The 21,072-nt window shown below is 36.4% G+C and overlaps 1 protein-coding gene across 15 annotated transcripts in view; it reads right to left on the reverse strand.

Annotated features, from left to right (window-relative positions):
- The window catches only part of LOC127430978 (formin-binding protein 1-like), a 93,680-nt gene that overhangs the window by 8,405 nt on the left and 64,203 nt on the right, over positions 1–21,072 (reverse strand). For 7 of the 15 annotated variants that reach the window (XM_051681126.1, XM_051681123.1, XM_051681120.1 and 4 more), the window contains 7 exons: positions 20,291–20,485; positions 14,813–15,004; positions 3,822–3,836; positions 3,497–3,532; positions 2,040–2,149; positions 326–458; positions 111–238 (listed from right to left, as the gene is read on the reverse strand). In XM_051681126.1, the coding sequence (XP_051537086.1) occupies positions 111–238; positions 326–458; positions 2,040–2,149; positions 3,497–3,532; positions 3,822–3,836; positions 14,813–15,004; positions 20,291–20,485 (809 nt within the window). The remainder of the gene's footprint in view (positions 1–110; positions 239–325; positions 459–2,039; positions 2,150–3,496; positions 3,533–3,821; positions 3,837–14,812; positions 15,005–20,290; positions 20,486–21,072) is intronic. The other 8 variants (XM_051681127.1, XM_051681128.1, XM_051681132.1 and 5 more) reach the window with 6 other exon arrangements.

Raw genomic sequence — 21,072 nt, forward strand, 5'->3', positions numbered from 1 at the left:
AAAACTATGCAGATTCCTATTCAGCCACAGATTTCCTGTGTCAGATAAACTCAGTATTCAATTAAACATATTTTACCATGTAGTGTTTGTGTATGTATGTGTGTGTGTACCTCTCTCTATCCTGTGTGCAGTTGTTGTTGGTGGGTGGCGTGCTGTTTTGGGTCTCGTATAGGACGCTCGTCCTCCGCGGCGGGTCACTTTTTACTGGCATCCGTCCCTCCACCTCCGCTAACCAGCCCTAGAGTGCGCACCCAAAATAATTCTCATTTCCACTTCAACAAGGTCTGTGCTAAATTTGGATATGTTGCTTAGAAATGACTCTCACCTCAAATTTCTGTGCCTCCACCTGCAGTTTATCAATGTTCTGGGCGATCTCTGCTAGCCGAGGGTCCACGCTGGTGGGATCCCCCATCTGTGGGTTCTTCACATACACTTCCTTCATTTTAGTTAAAGCGTCTCTGCGGAGAACAAACACACATGGGAAAATCATTCCTTTAAAAAACATCCTACCTATCCTGTTTGGGCATTCCACAACCTCCATTCCAAATGGAAACCGGTTAGAATTAAATAAAAGAACGGTTAATAATGTTCAAATAACAGACTCTGAACTATGGGGTGGGTGAAATACCAGTTGCAGTGTTGCCAGGTCTCGCAAGAGAAACAAGCCCAAAATATGCCACTTTCATCACCAAAATAAGCAAAAAGAAGCAATTTTTTCCCCCCAATGTGGTGGATTCATCACTGTAGAAATGATAACAAGCATACAGTTGATTGACAGTTAAGCATCATTTTAATTACAGATCTGCTTCTGAGTCAAAACCCGACAGCATCAAATCTGTATTAATGCATCATATCTAACAATAATTCAGTGAAGACTTGGAAACAACTGAGAAATATACTTTTTACCTCTAATAATGTTTTCCTTGTATTTGGATTAACCATGCATGTATATGTAGTAATTATACATAGTTGTACACTGAATACAACATCCACAACAGGTAATTAGGCAAGAAATGTGTGATGCAGCAGTTTCCTTCAGGATCAAAGCACGTTTCATTTTTTCAGGCAACACGAAGTGGTGTAATTCCAAAAATTGACTGTGATACACCCTTTGGCTTCATGAAATTGTTAACAGAATGAAATTAACTGGTTATAACCAGTTACCAGCATTTCAAAATAACGTTTTCACTCCAGAACTATTGAAAATGTCTTGTTGTTGGGTCCTGTTTTCGGTTACATTCTGCAAAAAATTTCATTCGTTTTCAGTTTTTGTTACTTGAACCGTTTTAAGTCCCTTCTGAAAATACAGAACTGTTTTAAAATGATGAAAAATATCCTTTAAATTCCTCTAGAGGGGTATTTTATCCTATTGGAAGACCCGCAGATCCCCGAGGAACGTTTTGCAGATTTTCATAGATTTGCAGTGGCCATCTTTCATAAAGCTGTTCACATCCCCCGTCCGCAGATTTGTGTGCTGAATCTGACAATGCTTTCAGGTACCAATAAGAGTAATAATACTGCTCTCAGGTTTATTCATGACATTTTAACATGTTTAATTCCATTTATCAGAATTCTGCTGATTTTCTCCTAAAATCAGTGCAGAAAATGCGCGGATTCTGTCTGGACTTGCCCATACGGTAATCCTAATAGTCCTATTTGGAACTGTATGTTCAAAAACTCTATTTTTTGTTTTTGTTTCGTGTTATGTTGGAATCCTATAAGAAAATTCCCATTAGGATTTTTTAACTAGGTATATGCACGGAAAAATATTGAGTTTCTAAAAAAAATTAAAAATAAAAAAAAAGTATGATTTACGCATTTTAATTTCATAACAAAATATTAGCAATTTGAATTGAGTAACATTTTACAACAAATTAAAAAACTAAATATTTTAAGTTGTATTCATTTACTTTTGTTAAAAATTACAAATTTGATTGATTGAATTGAGTTTTTTTCTACGAAACTGAAATGCGTAAATCTTACAAATAAGCTAAAATATATATATATATATTTTTTCTGAGAGTATAATGTCTCTATACCGCTGGTCCATCTCTTTCTGTATGTCTTTACTGATGTCATCTATCTTCGCCTGAAGCTTCTTCCTTCTCTGTTCTGGAGGAAGATGACTGAAGTCTTCAGGATTTGAACCCTGAAAGACGGAGAGAGGAGAGATGCATGCAGTCAAACAATAAGTATCGGCATCCAATTTAAATAAACAGAAACAAATTAACACTGTCTTGATTCTAATTAAATCTCTAAGATCCTTGATAAGCTGAACCTATTCAGTCCAATGTCAACAACAACATTGATAAAACAATCTTCATAGAAACGTTATCTTATTCTGGTTGATTTATCTGAGAGGGTTTGAAGGGGCTGGCCTGTCCCTATTCGCCCTCGTTCTCTCTCTAATATCCTGTTTCCTGTATGCATTAATGTATTGATCCTTGAATCTTTTTTTTTTTTCCACATGAATTCTCTCAGGCAGGGAGCATGTGTTGAGCTGTTATTCCGCATTCTGCCACACGATGATACTGATGAGCAGTGAGGCTGCAGACGTTACAATGGAAGCCATCTAAAAGTTCACTGATTTACTGACATTTTATCATATGACTTAAAACTTGAACTGAATAGGTTGATGTCTATGTGCTTTATTGAATCAAAGATCTCACTAAGAGGTCCAAATGCAAAAGGCCACAAGGAAGACTAACCTTAACCATTTCATGCACTTCACAACACTGGCATGCAATAACAAGAAACCAGATTCGTTGAGCAATGAGCATGCATTGCATTGTCACTCAAAATTAAAGTTAAATGAAACCAAACGTTCACTTCATGCATATGTACAAACCAACACTCCTTCCAATAAATATTTAATTTGGTCAAGATCTATACGTTTACAACTTACATGCTACACTCATTTTTGTACTCACCTTCTTCAAAACGAAGATAATAAATGACATTTTATTTAATGATCGGTTTGATTCTTTCAAAAATGATGTTTTTTATTACAAAAAAAAATCAACATGGAAGTCAATCAATCTGTAATCAACCAAATTAATAATAAAACACATATGTAATGAAGGTTTTATTTAAATCCAACCACTATCTACAGTAGATCTACACTAAAAACAAAAAAATCATACTTCACTATCACTGGAGGCATGTACTTAGGGGCTAAGAGTAAGGCACTCTCTGATTGGCTAAGATATTTGACATAATCTAATAATTGATAATCATTAACAATGGGCTACTAATAATAGGCTGCCAATGCATGTTTTAAGTGACCTGTTAAGCTACAAGGTTTTCATCCACAATGCACACAAATTATTACATTATTAGTCAGGCATAAGAAAAAATCGACCCTGATAAACATGGAATTAAAATATGAAATTGTTTGACATGAAAAGGACCAAATCAGGGCAAACTGGACATGATGGAAGGACAAATAAAGAAACACGAAAAAAAAAGAAAAGAAAATAAAAGTGTGTTAGATCACCTCGATAAGGTTCCGCACGTGGGCATTGAGTGAGAGCTACACAGAGGAATGTCAGACAGTCACCAAGGCAACGAGACAAAACAAAAAACAAAAATCAACAAAAACATAAAATGAGACAACAACATGGTTTTGCACTTAAAATCACACAAACAGGTAAAATTATATATATATGTTGTTTTTATAAAAATAAAAAAATAAATCCAAATTATCAATGTAAGGGGTAAACACAAAGGAACATGGAGCGATGTTAAGGACCTTGTGTTACTACGACAGCAAACATGCTACGGACATGCCGCAATGGACATGCTACTGAGGTCATGCTTACCAGCTTGAGAGAGAGCTTCTCGGATGAAAAGAATAGAGCGATCGAGGGAAAGAAACAAGACAGAAGATATCAGAAGTGGCAACAACAGACCGCTGTACACTTGAAACACACACATGCAGGTGTTTTGATGTGTTATGATGTCACTGGTGAAGCTCACTACATAAATTGAAATATCAGAAGTGTTTCGAAATCCTTAAACGATCATACTGTGCATGATTTCTGCAGGCATAATAATGTGAAATTTTACTGAAAGCCTAGTTTTGGCAGATGAACAGGGGAAAATGTCACATTAGCTAAAAGAGACTCAGTATCTGGTCTACAGGAGTCTGGCAAACTCACTCCTGGCCCAGCAGGCTTGCTATTTCACCAGCAGGTCAAACATTCCATAATTTTCCATTGGATCATTTTTGGGGTTGTTGTAGAACTTTTAAGATATTCCAGAATGTTCTAAAGTCAGCATTCGCTCAGATCCACACATGGGTTTAAGTTGATATAGATAATAAGAAAGAGAGATTTGCTGATTGTTAATTTACAATTTTACTCTGTACTGTTAGTTTATCTTATTTTCTTCCCCATTCTATTTTTTATTTATTTTATTTGTTAATGCTAGGAGGCCCCGCCCACTCGTGGGGGAAAACAACTCCCAAGTTTCATAGTTCCCTAATATTCCAATAGAATAAATAAATAATACAGAATTATAAATAAATATGGAATATCGTACATATATAAATAAATATTCCAATAAATATCCAATAGATTTGGCAGTTCTTATAAAAAAGTAACAAAACTCGTAATATTTTTTTTAAATTGCTATTTGTAACAATAAATAGAAATGAATATAAAGGTTGATTTTCCTTGCAGTGATTTGGTCACAGTGAAGGTTGGCTGAGAGAGAAGGTTTGATCCTGGTAAAATTAACCATAGTTTTACTATAGTAATATTGTAGTTATCATGGTTTTTGGCGGGAGCCATAGTATTAATTCAATGAATCATGGTGTTACTACAGTAATATGGTGTTAATAAAGTAACCATGTTTCATTTTGTGTACCAAAATACCATGGTTATAATATGGTTATACTGTAGTAAAACCATGGTTAATTTTTGTTTAGGTTTAGGAGTAGGGGATGGTGTAGTGTGCCTGTGGGACTCTAAATAAACACAATAAACACGCTGCAGTGATGCCCCTATACTGTATGTCAGTATTTAATTAGGAGTGCAAATAGTAGACAATTTGCACTTATTGTAAAGAAGATGCTTTTTGTTGCTATTTACAGTGCAAATATCCTCTGCCAAAAAAAGAAATAAATATGAAAGCTGTTTGCACTCCAAACAAAGCCAACAACCCAGTACTGAATTTTTAAGATAAAAAGAGGCCAAAAGTAAACTGCTGCGGTTGCAAGCAACTCGTTGAAAAGAACGAACTGTAAATCTAAAAATGCGTATGTCTGCAGCAGACATTTTATTACAGGTAAAAAATAGCCAGAATAAATAAATTGATGAACAAGCATCACAAAATCATGCTAAAATGTTAAAATAATGCATAATTCAGAGCACCTCCCTTTGAGCCTGATTGGGAGACCATCATGAGCTGCTATTCAACTGCACAGTTTCTAATGTAGCTTTATTTTAGCAACACAGAACAACAGCTTTTTGGCATTTTTTTTGTTCTTTTTTTTTTCTCCATTATAAAAATAACCAAATCTATCATAGTGTATGCATTTATGTGTATCTCCAAGTATTCCTCATAGGAATGAATGGGTATCTATGGTATTTTTTCCCCCCATGCTAAACTACGCCCCCAGTGTATGATGCGTTTCCAACTGTATCTAATCTGTGGCTTTAACCATCTGTTTTTTAATGCAGTGAACTTCAGCAGGTTTTTCAACAGGGTCACATGTGCATGACATCATCAATCTAAAGCTACAGTCAGCCAATAAACAGTAAAACAGGGATGTAGGGATGAAGGGCCGGTGTGAGAAAGATACAGGCAAGAAAGGAAATAGAAAAGGAAAAAGAGAAAGAAACAATAATCAAGCGATTCTGAGTTAATACTTTTTGGGTAATCATACATGTGAAAGAATATCAAATCAAAAGAGCTCATGTTTAAGTAACATGTGTATAACATGCTTTAAATGGCTGATTTAAGGCCAGTTACAAATATATAATATTCTCAATAATGTAAAAAATGATATTTATAAAATATTAATAAATATTAAATAATATTAATACATATATAAAATAATAATAATCATTATAAATATATAAAATGAAATAAAAATAATAATAAATATAAAAGTACAATATTTCATATGTAAAATGTTTGATAAACTTTTTTAAATAAATACAAGTATTTCTGTGAGGCTTTGTGAGCAAGATAAAGTTCTAGTGAGACGATATGAGGGACTTCATATTTCAGGGTGCTCAAACTCTAGAGCTAGTGTCTAAAACGAAACCTAAAAGTTTTGATAAATACATAAATGTACAATGCATCATATGTTTTTTACACTCTAACAGATGCACGAATGCATTAACAGGATGTAGAATTCAGCATGTTCGCAACAGACATCGATAACGAACACTGGATTGTTTGTAAACATGATGTGCGTACAGAGATAAACATAACTAAACATATCAAAGCAACAAAATGACTGTTTGTTTGTAATGGCACCAAAAGGGGCGAATTCTGAAGATATTTTTCCATATGACAAAGTGTTACGAGCACTGAATGAGTCAAAGTTTCCCTTTAATTGACTGTGAATAAACTAGGCTAAAATTCAGAGGTCGCACTTGTGACACTTTGAGAATTAACCCCTCCCTCACAAGCTGATTTGCTGCAAAGGGGCGGAGCCAAGCTGCTTGGGGTGCTTAAGGGAGGAGGGGTCTTAAGCAAAAACAGCCAATGAGAGAGTCAATTGATGATGAGGTAACTTTTTTCAATTACAGATGCCTTTAAATACTGAATATTAGACGCTAACCTCATTCAAGTGAATTCAAAGACATAAAGCTTACAGAAGTTATTTATCTGAATGTTTAAATCAACATCAATGTCTTTAAATATTTGGTGAAGCAAATAATCACTAAATGAGGTTACGTCTGTAAACGATGATTGTAAAAATGACGTCTGTCAAAATATTCACTGTATTTCATCTATACACACTCATTCACACGCTTTCTCGTACACACACACACACGCACACTTCGTCCCACACACTTACGACATACTGCCTGGCCTCGAAAGCATATGTAGGCCGGCCAAGAGTCCTCTTCATAATTTCTTTATTATAATAGAGAGAGTGGGCAGACTGCGGCAAAAAATAAACCTCAATTAAATGTACAAACACTGTACAATTATACAAATGTGCTAAAACACACATTACAAATTTCCAGACATCAATCACACAAATACAATTATAAATGGCTGTCAATCGATTACAATTTTGATGCTGATTCATTAATCAAATTAATCACAATTGATCGCATATATAAAATAAAGATAATTCAAAGTATAATAATGAAAATAATTATAAATAATATACACAATAAATATGATAATTCAGATAATTCCAAGATATTACATTATTGTGGCAGATGAATGATTAAACCATACAAAAGGTGGCTTAAAAAACAATAGACTGTGTGTTTCATTAACATATCATTGAGCCTATTACTGGCCTACAGTCCACTGCAATCCATTTTGCTATTGATTTCATCAATCTGTGAAAAATAGACTTACGGACTGTTCTCGCAGGACACATTCTCTCATCTGTCTGCGCAAATGTTTGTTGGTCAATGTGCATGTGTGTCAGATACACGTGGTGGAGTGACTCACTGTGGTTGTGTCGTGGTTCACTGGTTTTCAGCATTTTTGCTATAAACGCTGCATTTCTACAATGCTTTGTCAAGTTAATGCAGTTTGAAACTTGCGTCTCAAAACTCCTGCATTCATAGTTCAGCTGTCTTGCAAGGCTAGAATGTGTCCTGCTGTGTTAAGTTAATTTAGGTTTGTTACCTGTACTGTGCATTGCCTGTACAGCTGGAGCTGAGCATACTGCCCCCTGCTGACTGCGACTCGCAAAAACATAAAGGTGGTAGCTACTTTAACCTCAAATTTCTTAGTTGGTAGGAAAATTCCATATTATGGAATTTACATACAGACACGGGGGCATGATTAATTGCGTTGTTTTTATCACATTATTTTTTAGATAATTAATCACACTGAATTAATACAGCCTTAAATTTAACAAACACTCACAAATACATACACCTAGAACTATACAAAAGCTACATAGTGTACATACTCCACACCTTAACAGACACTTACATACAAAACAACAAAACATACTGACATATACACATACACACCAACAAATAAACACACACACACAAACCAAACTCCCAAGAGCCCACTTACATAAATTCAACAATCCCACATTTAAAAACTTGAATACTACACACACAATATTCTTTAAGACACTACTGACTATTATTATTTCATCATAAATACGTTCATGACATGCTCTTGTGTGTGTGTTCCTCCTAATATTCTCTAAGAATATTAGCATTATTCAAAGTGCAGTGTGTAGATGACAACATCGCAAAACTGTATCTACCAAAGACAGTCAAGACATACATAAAAGGAATATTCCGGGTTCAATACAAGGTTAGCTCAATTGACAGCATTTGTGGCATAATGTTGATTACAACAAAAATTGATTTAGACTTGTCCCTCTTTTTCTTAAAAAAAGCACAAATCTGGGTTACAGTGAGGCACTTATAATGGACGTGAATGGGGCCAGTATGTAAATGTTAAAATACACACTGTTTTAAAAGTATAGCCACAAGACGTAAACATTATGTGCGTTCACATGATTTCAATGTGATAAAATCGCTTGCTAACATTTTGAATCAGAATCAGAATGAGCTTCTTTGCCAAGTATGCTTACACATACAAGGAATTTGGCTTCCAGTGCACAACAATACAAAACAGCAACAAGACAGAGATAATAATAAAAAAAAATATTCTATATATATATATATATATATATATATATATATATATATATATATATATATATATATATATATATATGTAGTGCAAATACAAATCTGTTATATACAGATAGTGCAAGGGTATGTATTGGCAGAAGAGGTAGGATATGTTGGATAAATATAAAAAGGCTAAACTGTGTATTGCAAATAATTATTGCTCAGTGGGGCAGTTTTAACTGTTCATGAGATGGATAGCCTGAGGGAAAAAACTGTTCTTGTGCCTGATTGTTCTGGTGCTTCGTAGCTGAACCAAACCAGACAGATATTGAAGTGCAGAGGACAGACTCAATGACTGCTGAGTAGAACTGTATCAGCAGCTCCTGCGGCAGGTTGAATTTCCTCAGCTGGCGAAGGAAGTACAACCTCTGCTGGGCCTTTTTCACAGTGGAGTCAATGTGTGTCTCCCACTTCAGGTCCTGTGAGATGGAGGTGCCCAGGAATCTGAATGACTCCACTGCTGCCACAGTGCTGTTTAGAATGGTGAGGGGGATCAGTGTTGGGGTGCTCCTCCTAAAGTCCACAATCATCTCCACCGTTTTGAGTGTGTTCAGCTCCAGGTTGTTTTGACTGCACCAGTGAGCCAGCCGTTCAACCTCCCTTCTGTATACAGACTCATCGTCATCTTGAATGAGGCCGATGACAGTAGTGTCGTCTGCAAACATCAGGAGCTTGACAGAGGGGTCCTTGGCGATGCAGTCATTGGTGTAGAGGGAGAAGAGTAGTGGGGAGAGCACACATCCCTGGGGGGCACCAGTGCTGATTGTACAGGTGCTGGAAGTGAGTTTCCCCTGTCTCACTAACTGCTGCCTGTCCGTCAGAAAGCTGGTGATCCACTGACAGATAGACATGGGAACAGAGAGTTGGTGTAATTTATTCTGGAGTATAGCTGGGATGATGGTGTTGAAAGCTGAACTGAAGTCCACAAAAAGGATCCTTGCATATGTCCCTAGTCTGTCCAGATGTTGCAGGATATGATACAATCCCATGTTGACTGCATCATCCACAGACCTGTTTGCTCGATAAGCAAATTGAAGGGGATCTAGAAAGGGTCCAGTGATGTCCTTAAGGTGGGCCAACACCAGTCTCTCAAATGACTTCATGACCACAGACGTCAGAGCGACGGGTCTGTAGCCATTAAGTCCCGTGTAAAGTTATATCCAATAACACACATGTTTTAACAGAAGAATTAATGTAAGCGCTTTTATAAAATCATAAGCTTTTCATTTCTGCCTTTATACCCTCCAAAAATTGGTCACATTCACTTCCATTGTAAGTGCCTCACTGTAACCTCGATTTGTGCTTTTTTTTAAGGAGGGACGAGTTGAAATAAATTTTTGTGGTAATCATAATCAACAAGCCAAAAATGCTATCAATTGTATTGAACCCAGAATATTCCATTAAACACATCAAACTTCCTGATTAATAATATTATATTGTATTATAATGTATATCATATCATGGTCAATTGTGAACATGTACAGAATAGACAATCATAAACCAGCTTGAAGCACATACAGATGAAAGTGTAAAACATTTTAGCACTTTAAACTTTATGCTGCTACAATGCTTAAAATGTTCTCCATTTTATTTTTAACCCATTGTGTGTCAATAACATCCCCTCTCTCCTTTTCTTTTCCTCTTCCTGGTACAGTAACCTAATTTACTTACCCATTAACCCCATAGAATAACAGTGTAACAAACATCACTCTTGAGTGAGTATGTTTAAAAAGGAACAATTCAGACTCATACAGAGCTGTCAGCATGTTCAGAGGATGAACCTAACCTTGCACTTCCTGTTTGATGAATGAACAGCCCAAAATGGAAAAATAAAGATATGTTTCTCTGACAGTCGATTCTTGTATCTGGCTGTGAAGCTGTGAGAAATATTGGTGTTTGGTGCCGTTTGAAAAGATAAACAGGTCTGAGATTTACACAGGCACATGGGAAACATGACTTTGCTCTGATATCTGCCGTGTTTTGCTTCTGTTATCTGTATAGAGTCATGCAAAATGCCAAATCTTTGCTCACACACGGAAACATGCGGATGCCCTTCCTGAAGGCAAGGTGAACGTGGTCAGACTTTATCAAAAGGTCACGTGTTTGTGACTGTGTAAATAGAAGACATTACACTGAATGTTCACATTACTCAGGACAAACCTTTTCTGTTTGAGCACCCATTTTTATTTAATCTTTCACTGCACGTGGGACATGTGTGTTTATGCATTTGTGGGTGTCTGTATTTGAAAAGGTAAGACAATGAAATCATGGTAAAAGTGAACAACAAAAAGTAAAAGAGAGAAAGACAGATTTGAGAGAGAGAGGGAGAATGGATTTCATTAGCTGCATGAGGTAGAGGAAAAAGGAGCTAAAGGATTAAAAAAAATTCCACTGCTGCTTCCAGAACATGTGTCACATTATGACATCATCACCTCCAGAATCTGAGTCACATTATGACATCATAAGCCCCTTTAGGATCTGATGCTACTTTCAAGTCCTCCTGGGAAGCTCCTATTTACAAGCTCAGAAGTCATATTTTGATATTCCTCAAACATTCTGGTAAACTCTCAGCCTTAAGAATTTCATTTGTGCAATTGTTTCAACCCTACCGCTTGGCGTATGATGATCTTCCTAACTTTATATACTGAGGAGAACCCCCTGCTCACAATGTAAAGCACTTTGAGTGTAGTATCAGAAAAGTGCTATATACTGTAAGTGTAACATCATTCATTTTGAAGATATTTGAGCCTTAGGTGTGCTGTTTTGGGGTTTTGTAGACTTTATACTTAAGAAATTTAAGACGTAAGCTTTTCGACACTTTCTAAAGAAAATCTAGAGTGTAAATATGACATTGTGGTGCCATTCATGTGAAAACACATCTCATAAATGGGTGTTTCTTTAACTTAGAGCACTTTCCTGTGCTAGTTGTTGAACTTTTTGGAAACTTCATAATTTATTATATTTACTTTTCAAATCTTCAATGTAAAGATTTTACTGTTTAAGCCTTGTCCCAGACCCACACTTTCAATATTAAACTATGAAAATCCATTATAAATATACAGATTGTAACATGTTCAAAACAACAATAATCTAAACAAAGAATGAAATGAAAACAATTTTGCCTGTAATCTTTTTTTTTTTTAAGTTAGTTTACTTGTTAACCAAGTCAACAGAAGTGTCACTGTAAAGCATACTTGAGAAAAAAAGAAAATGAAGGGTAAATATAACGTAAGCAGAATATTTTTATTTGTGTCATTTCTTATCAAGCTGCAATTTTGCCAAATTATGCAAAAAAGTGTGAAAATATTATTTAATTGTTTGTATTTACAACCCCAATTCCGAAAAAGTTGGGACAGTATGAAAAATGCTAATAAAAACAAAAATGAGTGATTTGTAAATTATATTCATCCTTTGCTATATTGAAAGCACTACAACTACACATTATATGATGTTTTACCTTGTGAATTTCATTGTTTTTTTTTTTTTTAATGTACAGTCATTTCAAATCAGATGATTGCAACATGCTCCAAAAAACTTGGGACAGCCGAGTGTTTACCACTGTGAAACATCATTTCTTCTAATAATACTTATAAAGCATTTAGGCACTGAAACACAAGTTTGTTAAGTTTAAAAAGTGGAATTTTCCCCCAATCATCCATTATGTAGGTCTTTAGCTGGACAATTGTACGGGGTCTTTGGGCTTCATAATGTGCCACACATTCTCAGTGGAAACAGGTCAGGTCTGCAGGCAGGACAATCTAGCACCCACACTCTTTGCTTTCACAACCATCACTTGTAATCCAGGCAGTGTGTGGTTTGAAGTTGTCCTGCTGGAAAATGCAGGGACGTCACTGGAAAAGACGGTGCTGGATGGCAGTATATGGCGCTCCAAAATTTGTACATATCTGTCTGCATTCATGGTGTTCTAACAGATGTGCGAGTTACCCATGCCATTACACATTCCTAGCCCATACAGACACTGGCTTTTGGACCTGACGCTAATAACAGCTTGGATGGTCATTTTCCTCTTTGGCCCGGAGAACACGATGGCTGTGTTTTTCAAAAACTTTTTGAAATGTGGACTCTTCTGACCAAAAAACAGTTCCACTGTTCTACTTTCCATCTAAGATGAGACCGAGCCCAGAGAAGTCGGCAGCGCTTCTGGACAGTGTTGATGTATGGCTTCTGCTTTGCATAGTAAAGTCTTAACTTTCACAAAGGTTTAACTAACAAAGGTTTACTTAAGTTATCCCAAGCCCATGTTCCTGATATCCATTACAAATGAATGATGTTTTTTAAGACAGGGATGTCTGAGGGGTCAGAGATCATGAGCATTCAGAAATGGTTTTCGTCTTGCCCTTTACACACCGAGATTTGAACAGATTCCGTGAATCTTTTAACTATGTTGTGCACTGTAGAGTGTGAAATGCCCAAAATCCTTCCAATTTGTCTTTGGGGAACATTGTTCTCAAAGTGCTGGAATATTTGCTGAAGCATCTATTGGCAAATTGACAAGTCAAGTGAAGGTCTAGGCTGTTTTTGGAGGCTCCTTATATATTATGACACGACTGCCTCACCTGTTTAACCTCTCCTGTTTCACATCGCCTTGTTATTTCAACTCGTCAAATTGTTATTAGTCCTAAATTGCCCCTGTCTCTACTTTTTTGGAGCATGTTGCAATCAACTGATTTGAAATGACTGTACATTAAAAAAAAAAAAAAATGACATTCACATGGAAAAACATCATATAATGTGTAGTTGTAGAGCTTTCAATATAACAAAGGAGGTGAGTATAATTTACAAATCACTCTTTTTGTTTTTATTAGCATTTTTCATACTGTCCCAACTTTTTTGGAATTGGGGTTGTAGGATACATAAAATGTTAGCTATGAAATAAGCCTTAGCAGAAAATATTTGTCCATTTGTCCAAATTTCCATCAGCGTCATGTCCATCTCAGAACTCTGTTAAACACCATACAGAATTTGCAATGTGCTGGAAATTACACTGTGCAGGAATTTTCATGATTTTAACAGACTGTCTTCACTGGACGCGAGTGGCGCATCATGTCAAAAGCAACAGAATCCCATTATAATCAATGATGCTGTCTACACTTGAAGTGTTCATTGCAGCGTATCCGTTGCACTGACAATAAACGGGTGTTGTGTTCCATTTTGCGCTGCACGCGCTGGCGCTCCTACAAAATTAAACGGTTTAGAACGTTCATGTAGATGCGTCCAGTGTAGACAGCCAAAGTCTTTTTAGCAAGTCAGTTCACTCGGCGGTCATCTTTGGAACTTCTTTAAATTGTGCTTCTTTACCTTAGATTTTCCCGTCATGTATAGCTAACGCGCATGCGCGTTCTCAAATTGATTGACAGGCAGTGTCTGTATCTAAAAGGTGATTGGCTCTTTTACCTGAAGACGGGAATTCCTTTCTACATCTGTTGACCATTGGGTGTTCCAATTTCTCCCATTCATTTTAATTGAAGTGACCCGTCTCTGAGAAATAGTCTCTGAGACAGCCTCAAGCCGTTGCGGCACGTTGCATCAACGGATGCGCCCAGTATAGACAGGGTGTAAGAAAAATAACAACAACTGTACATACACTGTTAAACATTGTAGGCAAATAAAATAAAAAATAGTTAGAGTGTGACATTATTTAAACAAGACTTTACTTTCTAGAAGTCCACAGTGTTATAAAAGTGCCTGAAGTTAATGAAACACCATAATACGTTCATTTGACATGACTTGAAGGCAGCATCAGTAACATTATGACATCATTAGGTGGTGTCAAATATGGAATACGATATTACAAAAACACTTAAACATACCATTCAGCTCCTTTTTTCTTTATGCAAATTAACAGTTTCAGGCAAAGGCAAAGAGCTGCAACGCACACGTAAACACACAGAAGACATGCACTGCGAGCATGCACAGATACTCACCCCGCGCCGGAGGCTCCTGAGGCAGTGCATTTTGGGCTTGGAGGTCATGAGGTCGTTGAATCGGTGGGACAGGGGCTCCTTGGACTGTTTGGGGGTCTGAGAAGTGGGGCAGGGGTCAGGGGACACAGCAGAAGGTGAGGGGGGGTCAGGGGGGGGCTGGCGAGGTACGGGGGATGTTAACAGGGACATAAGCTATCGGTAAGACACGTGCCACAGAGCAGCGACCAGTGAGTGAGAGAGATTTAGAGAGAGTAAGAGAGAGTAGGAGAGAGAGAGGTAGTGGGGACGAAATCGGTCCAGAAAGAGGTAAAAAGGAAGGGGAACACAAAACAAGAGAAATAAGGACCCAAAAATGTTACAGAACTGAACTAATGAATTAATCAATTAATGAAACAAAAGATAAACAAATTAAAACGGAACTTAAAATGCAAACTGAAAGAAACACGCTGCAGCTGTGGTATTATTTACCCTGTGAGTGAGAGAGTTAGTGCGTTAAACTCTTTTCGGTATATCAGGGGATCACATGCAGGGGTCAGTTCACTGCAGAACCATTTAAATGGGACAGTTCACCTAAAAATTAATCACTGACTCTCATATTGTTCCAAACCCGTATGACTTTCTTTATTCAGAGGAGCACAAAAGATGTTAGACTATTCACCTCAGTCACCATTCATTTTCACTGTATGGAAAAAAAGATGCAATGAAAGTGAATGGTGACGAGGTTAACATTCTGCCAAAAATAATCCTTTTGTGTTCCACAAAAGAATGAAAGTCAGACAGGTTTGGAAACACAGAAGGTGAATAAATAATGCCAGAATTTTCATTTTTGGGTGAACTATTCTTTTAACAAATACCTCATGCACACCACACACACACACACACACACACACACCATCATCTAAAGTACAGGAGAAAACTGCTTTCAGGTCAGCCATTTGGTCTTTTTCTCTCTCTCTCACTCACTGTCTTATTAACAAGCTTCCCAAAGCGTAACAGAGAAATTAATGAATATGTGTTCTGGGAGAGCTGACGTTAACTGTTCTGTTCCCAGCAAATTAGAAAACCCCGTAAAACATCAGCACACTTCCAAAATGATTTCTTTATACATTAAAGACCCCATGAAATCAAAATTTGGACGTTTGTGGCTTTTATTCCATGTCTTTTGGCTTGGAGGCCATCTGCATACTAGTGCAATCCAAAAGGTTGACAAATTAAACCTTTGACCTTTGCAGGGGTACACAGAAAGTTTTATATCCTCCCCCTAATTTAAAAATACCACCTTCAACAAGCAATAGCAAGCAGCCTCTACGTTATTTTGTCATTAGTACAATCTGTCATGTGTGGTTTCGCCGGGCTGTGACATAAACTAAATGCTTTTGGCTATTTAACAAAAAAAAAAGACGAGCCCTCCAGCACGTCCCGCTCCAATTTTCTTTATCAAAGAGAAATTTATCACCACAGGAAACAAAATTGTGTCTGCCATTTGAAAGCATTTAATTGGGTCTTTAAACGTATGTTCCAGGTTAAATGCAACTTAAGCCTAATCGACAGCATTTGTGGCATAATGTTGATTACCACAAAAAAAAGAAGAAAAAAAAAGACTACGTTTATATGAACGAAAAAAAAAATCGCTGTTACAGTAAGGCACTTACAATGGAAGTGATTGGGGTCCATAAACGTTAAAATCTCTCTCACCGTTTCAAAAGAATAGTCACAAGACATAAACATTATATGAGTTGATTTTAGTTGATAACATAATTTTTGTGTAATCAAATTGCTTACTAACCTTATCTGTATAAAGTTATATCGGTAACACTTTACAATAAGGTTCCATTCGTTAACATTAGTAAATGCATTAGGTATCATGATCAAACAATTAACAATATACTTTTACAGTATTTATTAATCTTTGTTAATGTTAGTTAATAAATACAACATTTTTCATCATTAGTTCATGTTAGTTCATGGTGCATTTTTAGGGCCTCTGGTTTTTCCTTATATATGCTTCCCGTGGGAGATATTATCAGGAATTGTGGAACAAGTTTCTACTGTTATGACGACGATACCCAACTTTATATTTCTTAGAAACCCGACGAAATTTCACAATTCTCCAATTTAGCAGAGTGTATCAATGAAATCAAAGATTGGATGGCCAGAAGTTTCCTTCTACTCAATTCCAACAAAACAGAGGTACTAATTATTGGACCAAAAACCTCTAAAAATAAGCCACTAAAATATAATATGACTCTCGATGGATGTACAGTTACATTTTCTTCTACAGCGAAGAACTTAGGTGTTATATTTGATACCAATCTGTCCTTTGAAAATCACATTTCTAATGTTTGTAGAACAGCATTCTTCCACCTCAGAAATATTGCTAAGTTACGACACATGCTATCTGTTGCTGATGACGAAAAACTAATTCATGACCTCAAGACTAGATTATTATAATGCATTACTGGGAGGATGTCCTGCAAGTTCAATAAAAAAACTTCAACTGGTTCAAAATGCAGCAGCCAGAGTGCTGACTAGAACCAAGAAATATGATCATATTAGCCCCATTTTATCATCGTTACATTGGCTACTTGTTAAATTGCATATTAATTAAAAATGTTTTGTTAACTACGTACAAAGCTCTGAATGGTCTAGCTCCACAGTACTTAAGTGACCACTCTATATTCCATCACGTTCATTACGTTCGCAAAATTCTGGCCTGATAATAGTTCCTAGAATATCAAAATCCACAAATGGAGGTAGATAATTTTCCTATTTGGCTCCTAAACTATGGAATAGTCTCCCTAACACTGTTCAGGACACAGACACACTCAATCAGTTTAAGTCTAGACTAAAGACTCATCTATTTAGCCAGGCATACACCTAATTTATCCATCAACTCACAATTAGGCTGCTTTAGTTAGGTCTGCTGGAACCAGAAACATTTATCATGATCTAGAACTCTGCAAAAAATTGAATGGCATCTACGCTAATATTATTCTATTTGTTTCCCTGTCTCAACCTCAGGATTCATATCCCGAGGTTACCAGAACCGGCCAGATCCACCTCCGTTCCTGCGTGGTGTCAGACTCCACTACTATGTGTCTCTGAGCCAACCATAAGACACGGGATACTTCATATGCCACTGCCTGAACCTTGGACTTAGGACAGACCTCACTGAAATGACCTGCCGGTTGAACTGCGATGCACCTCACTGATCTCTACCCACATTACCTCGGTCTAATGATGGACTACTCTCTTAAAATGGAATACATGGACTGTCAATTAATTGCCAACAAAAACCTTCATCGGCCAATTTCTGCAGTTAATCCAGGATGAACTTCAAAGATATCAGTCATTAATCTTAAAGTTCATAAAAAATCTTTGTTTAAACACTGGCCCTTAACACTTACTTAGTTTAATAAGTTTAAAACCTGACCTGCACTGCACACACATAACTAATATTGGCATTATATTCTTGATGTTAGCCAGAGGGGAACTGGCCCCCAGAGTGAGCCTGGTTTCTCCCATGATTATTTTTCTCCATTAACCAACATCTCATGTAGATTACTGTTATCATAGTACTTGTTATTATATTTTGTTGTCTGTTCTATCTACTGTAGTAATTATTTTTATATTGTACAGCACTTTGGTCAACCTTGGTTGTTTTTAAATGTGCTCTATAAATAAATATTGATTGATTGATTGATATTTAATCAAACTATGCAATGATGACTAAGACTTTATAGATATTACAGTTTCAATTTCTGTTAATGCATGATTTTCTGTAAAGCTGCTTTGAAAAGATGTGTCGTGACAGCGCTCTACAAATAAAAATGACTAGAGCTGACATTAATGTTAATAAATACAATTTAAAAATATATTAATAGATGTTGAAATTAACATTAACTAAGATTCATAAATGCTTAATAAGTATTGTTCATTGTTAGTTCAAGTTAACTAATGTTGTTCACTAATGTTAACAAATAAAACTTTATTGTAAAGTGTTATAGTTATGGCCAATATTACAGCTTCGTTGTCATGACGACATAACACCTATAAACACTGTAATCTGGTTAAAGCAGTACCGCCGGTATATCTCTGATTTTATCACACTAAAATCACATTAACACGTATTATGTTTATGTCTTGTCGGTATACTTTTGAAACAATGTGTATTTTACCATTTATGGACTGGCCCCATTTTAATCAAACTACACAATGGTGACTCTAAGACTTTATTGATATTACAGTTTCATTTTCTGTTAATGCATGATCTTCTGTAAAGCTGCTTTGAAATGATGTGTGTTGTGAAAAGCGCTATACAAATATAAATGACTTGACTTCCGTTGTAAGTGCCTTACTGTAACTGCAGTTTTTGCGGGCGAGTCAAATGAATTTTGGGGTAATCAACATTATGCTACAAGTGCTGTCTATTGAGCTGTCCAAATCCAGAACATTCCTAAACCTACACCCGTATAACTATACTTTTTGGCAGTAAACATACTGTATGTATTCATGCATAAATGGGTGTCATACCATTTTGCGTATGAGATATGTCCATGTTTAACTAGATGTCTTGAAGTGTTGAAAGTCTTTATATAAAGTGTATAAAAAGCCTCCTAATGCTTTTTTTTTGTGTCTGGTCTGAGCTTGATCTGTTAAAACTGTCCACAAATGCACACTCTATTAGACACACAACACACAAACACACACACACACAGGATAAGATAAGCAATGCCAAAGAGATGACAAATACACACAGACACACATCACTAAATATGTAGTACAGTGTTAATGCTCACATCCTGGTCCTGTGAGGTTAGGCTGGGTTTGGACTGAGCATGCTCAGTTAGAGTGGAGCCTTTGACACAAATGTCAAAGGTCAAAATAGCCACAAGCAGACAGAGGAAGACGAGAAAAAGGAGGAAGACTGTTGTTACCATGGAAACAGCAACGATGAGTGGACGAAGAAGGAAATTACTCTCATTTTGAGAGGGCAGTTAGAGGTAAGGTTTTAGGGTTACGATTCTCCACAATGTCAAAGGCCTCTCAGGCAGTGCATTAGTACATTACCGTTCATGTCAGGATGAATGTAGAATGTTTGTTTTTCATGCAGATGGATGAAGGGGGGGTAAAAGAGGGGAAAACAATGGTAGCAAACGAAAAACAGCATCTACATCTACTACAAAAAAAAATACACAACTAACTACACAAATACAAACAACCTACACACCAGTGAAGACTAAAATCAAAGTAAACTGCGCAACTAATAAAAAAAGTCACGTAAACACAAATAACAATCATTCTTATGAGCTTTTCGACTAGTCTTTCTGCTTTAAGCCATTTCTAAATTTGTCTTCAAATTACAATTTTGACATTTCGTCTTTCAAATTTATTTGTTCACATTTAATCAGTCAAATCTAAGAAATGTAACTGAAAGGCCGCGACAGAATGCAGTGTGTGTGTGTGTGTGTGTTTTACCTTGTTTTTCTTAATAAAAGGCCAGAGAGTTTTGCTCTTGCCCTTGCTCGGTCGGTCGCTCTTGTTGTCTGGGCGTGAGCTAGTAAGGCTGGTCTCGGACACTGTCCTCTTCATCGCCTGACCATAGTCTTCAAACTCCACATCGCCTGGAGGCTCGAAGCCAGATTTATAAGACTCTATCACCTGAGAGGAATCCTGCAGGGGTGAAAATGTAGATGTAAGTCTTACTGTCACACATACAAAAACATATTTTTCAAGCTATCTGAAAGGGAACTTCCCGTTGACCCTTTACTGTTCTGAAATTAAATAGACTAGCCCAAACCCATTCCATAAAATATACCTTTTGTCATATTTGGATTTTAATTAACACAGTGTTTAGTCTCTTTATAAATAATTTTCCTTTTTGACACAAACCCAAATGTTCCATGGTACAACCATGTTTTTTGTGGAATGGCACTACCATGTTTATGTAACATGTAAATACAATTGTATTTACCATGATATATATTAGATGTCGACCGATGTATCAGTTTTAAAAATAGTTGCAGATAGTTTGCAGATATTTTTACCGATGGTTGCTTTTGGAAATGTCGGTTATCATCAAAATTTCAGCAATGAGAAGAGTAAGAATATTTTTAATATATTCAATAAAGCAATTTTTAAAAACTATTGGTCGAATAATCGGTTATCTTTTGTTTATTGGAAAAGGCAAAATCCAATATCGCTCAACCTCTAATATACATACTGTATTATATATAATACAATATATATACATGTATATA

Source organism: Myxocyprinus asiaticus, chromosome 40 (genome assembly GCF_019703515.2).
Source record: "Myxocyprinus asiaticus isolate MX2 ecotype Aquarium Trade chromosome 40, UBuf_Myxa_2, whole genome shotgun sequence".
In the NCBI taxonomy this organism is placed as follows: Eukaryota; Metazoa; Chordata; class Actinopteri; order Cypriniformes; family Catostomidae; genus Myxocyprinus; species Myxocyprinus asiaticus.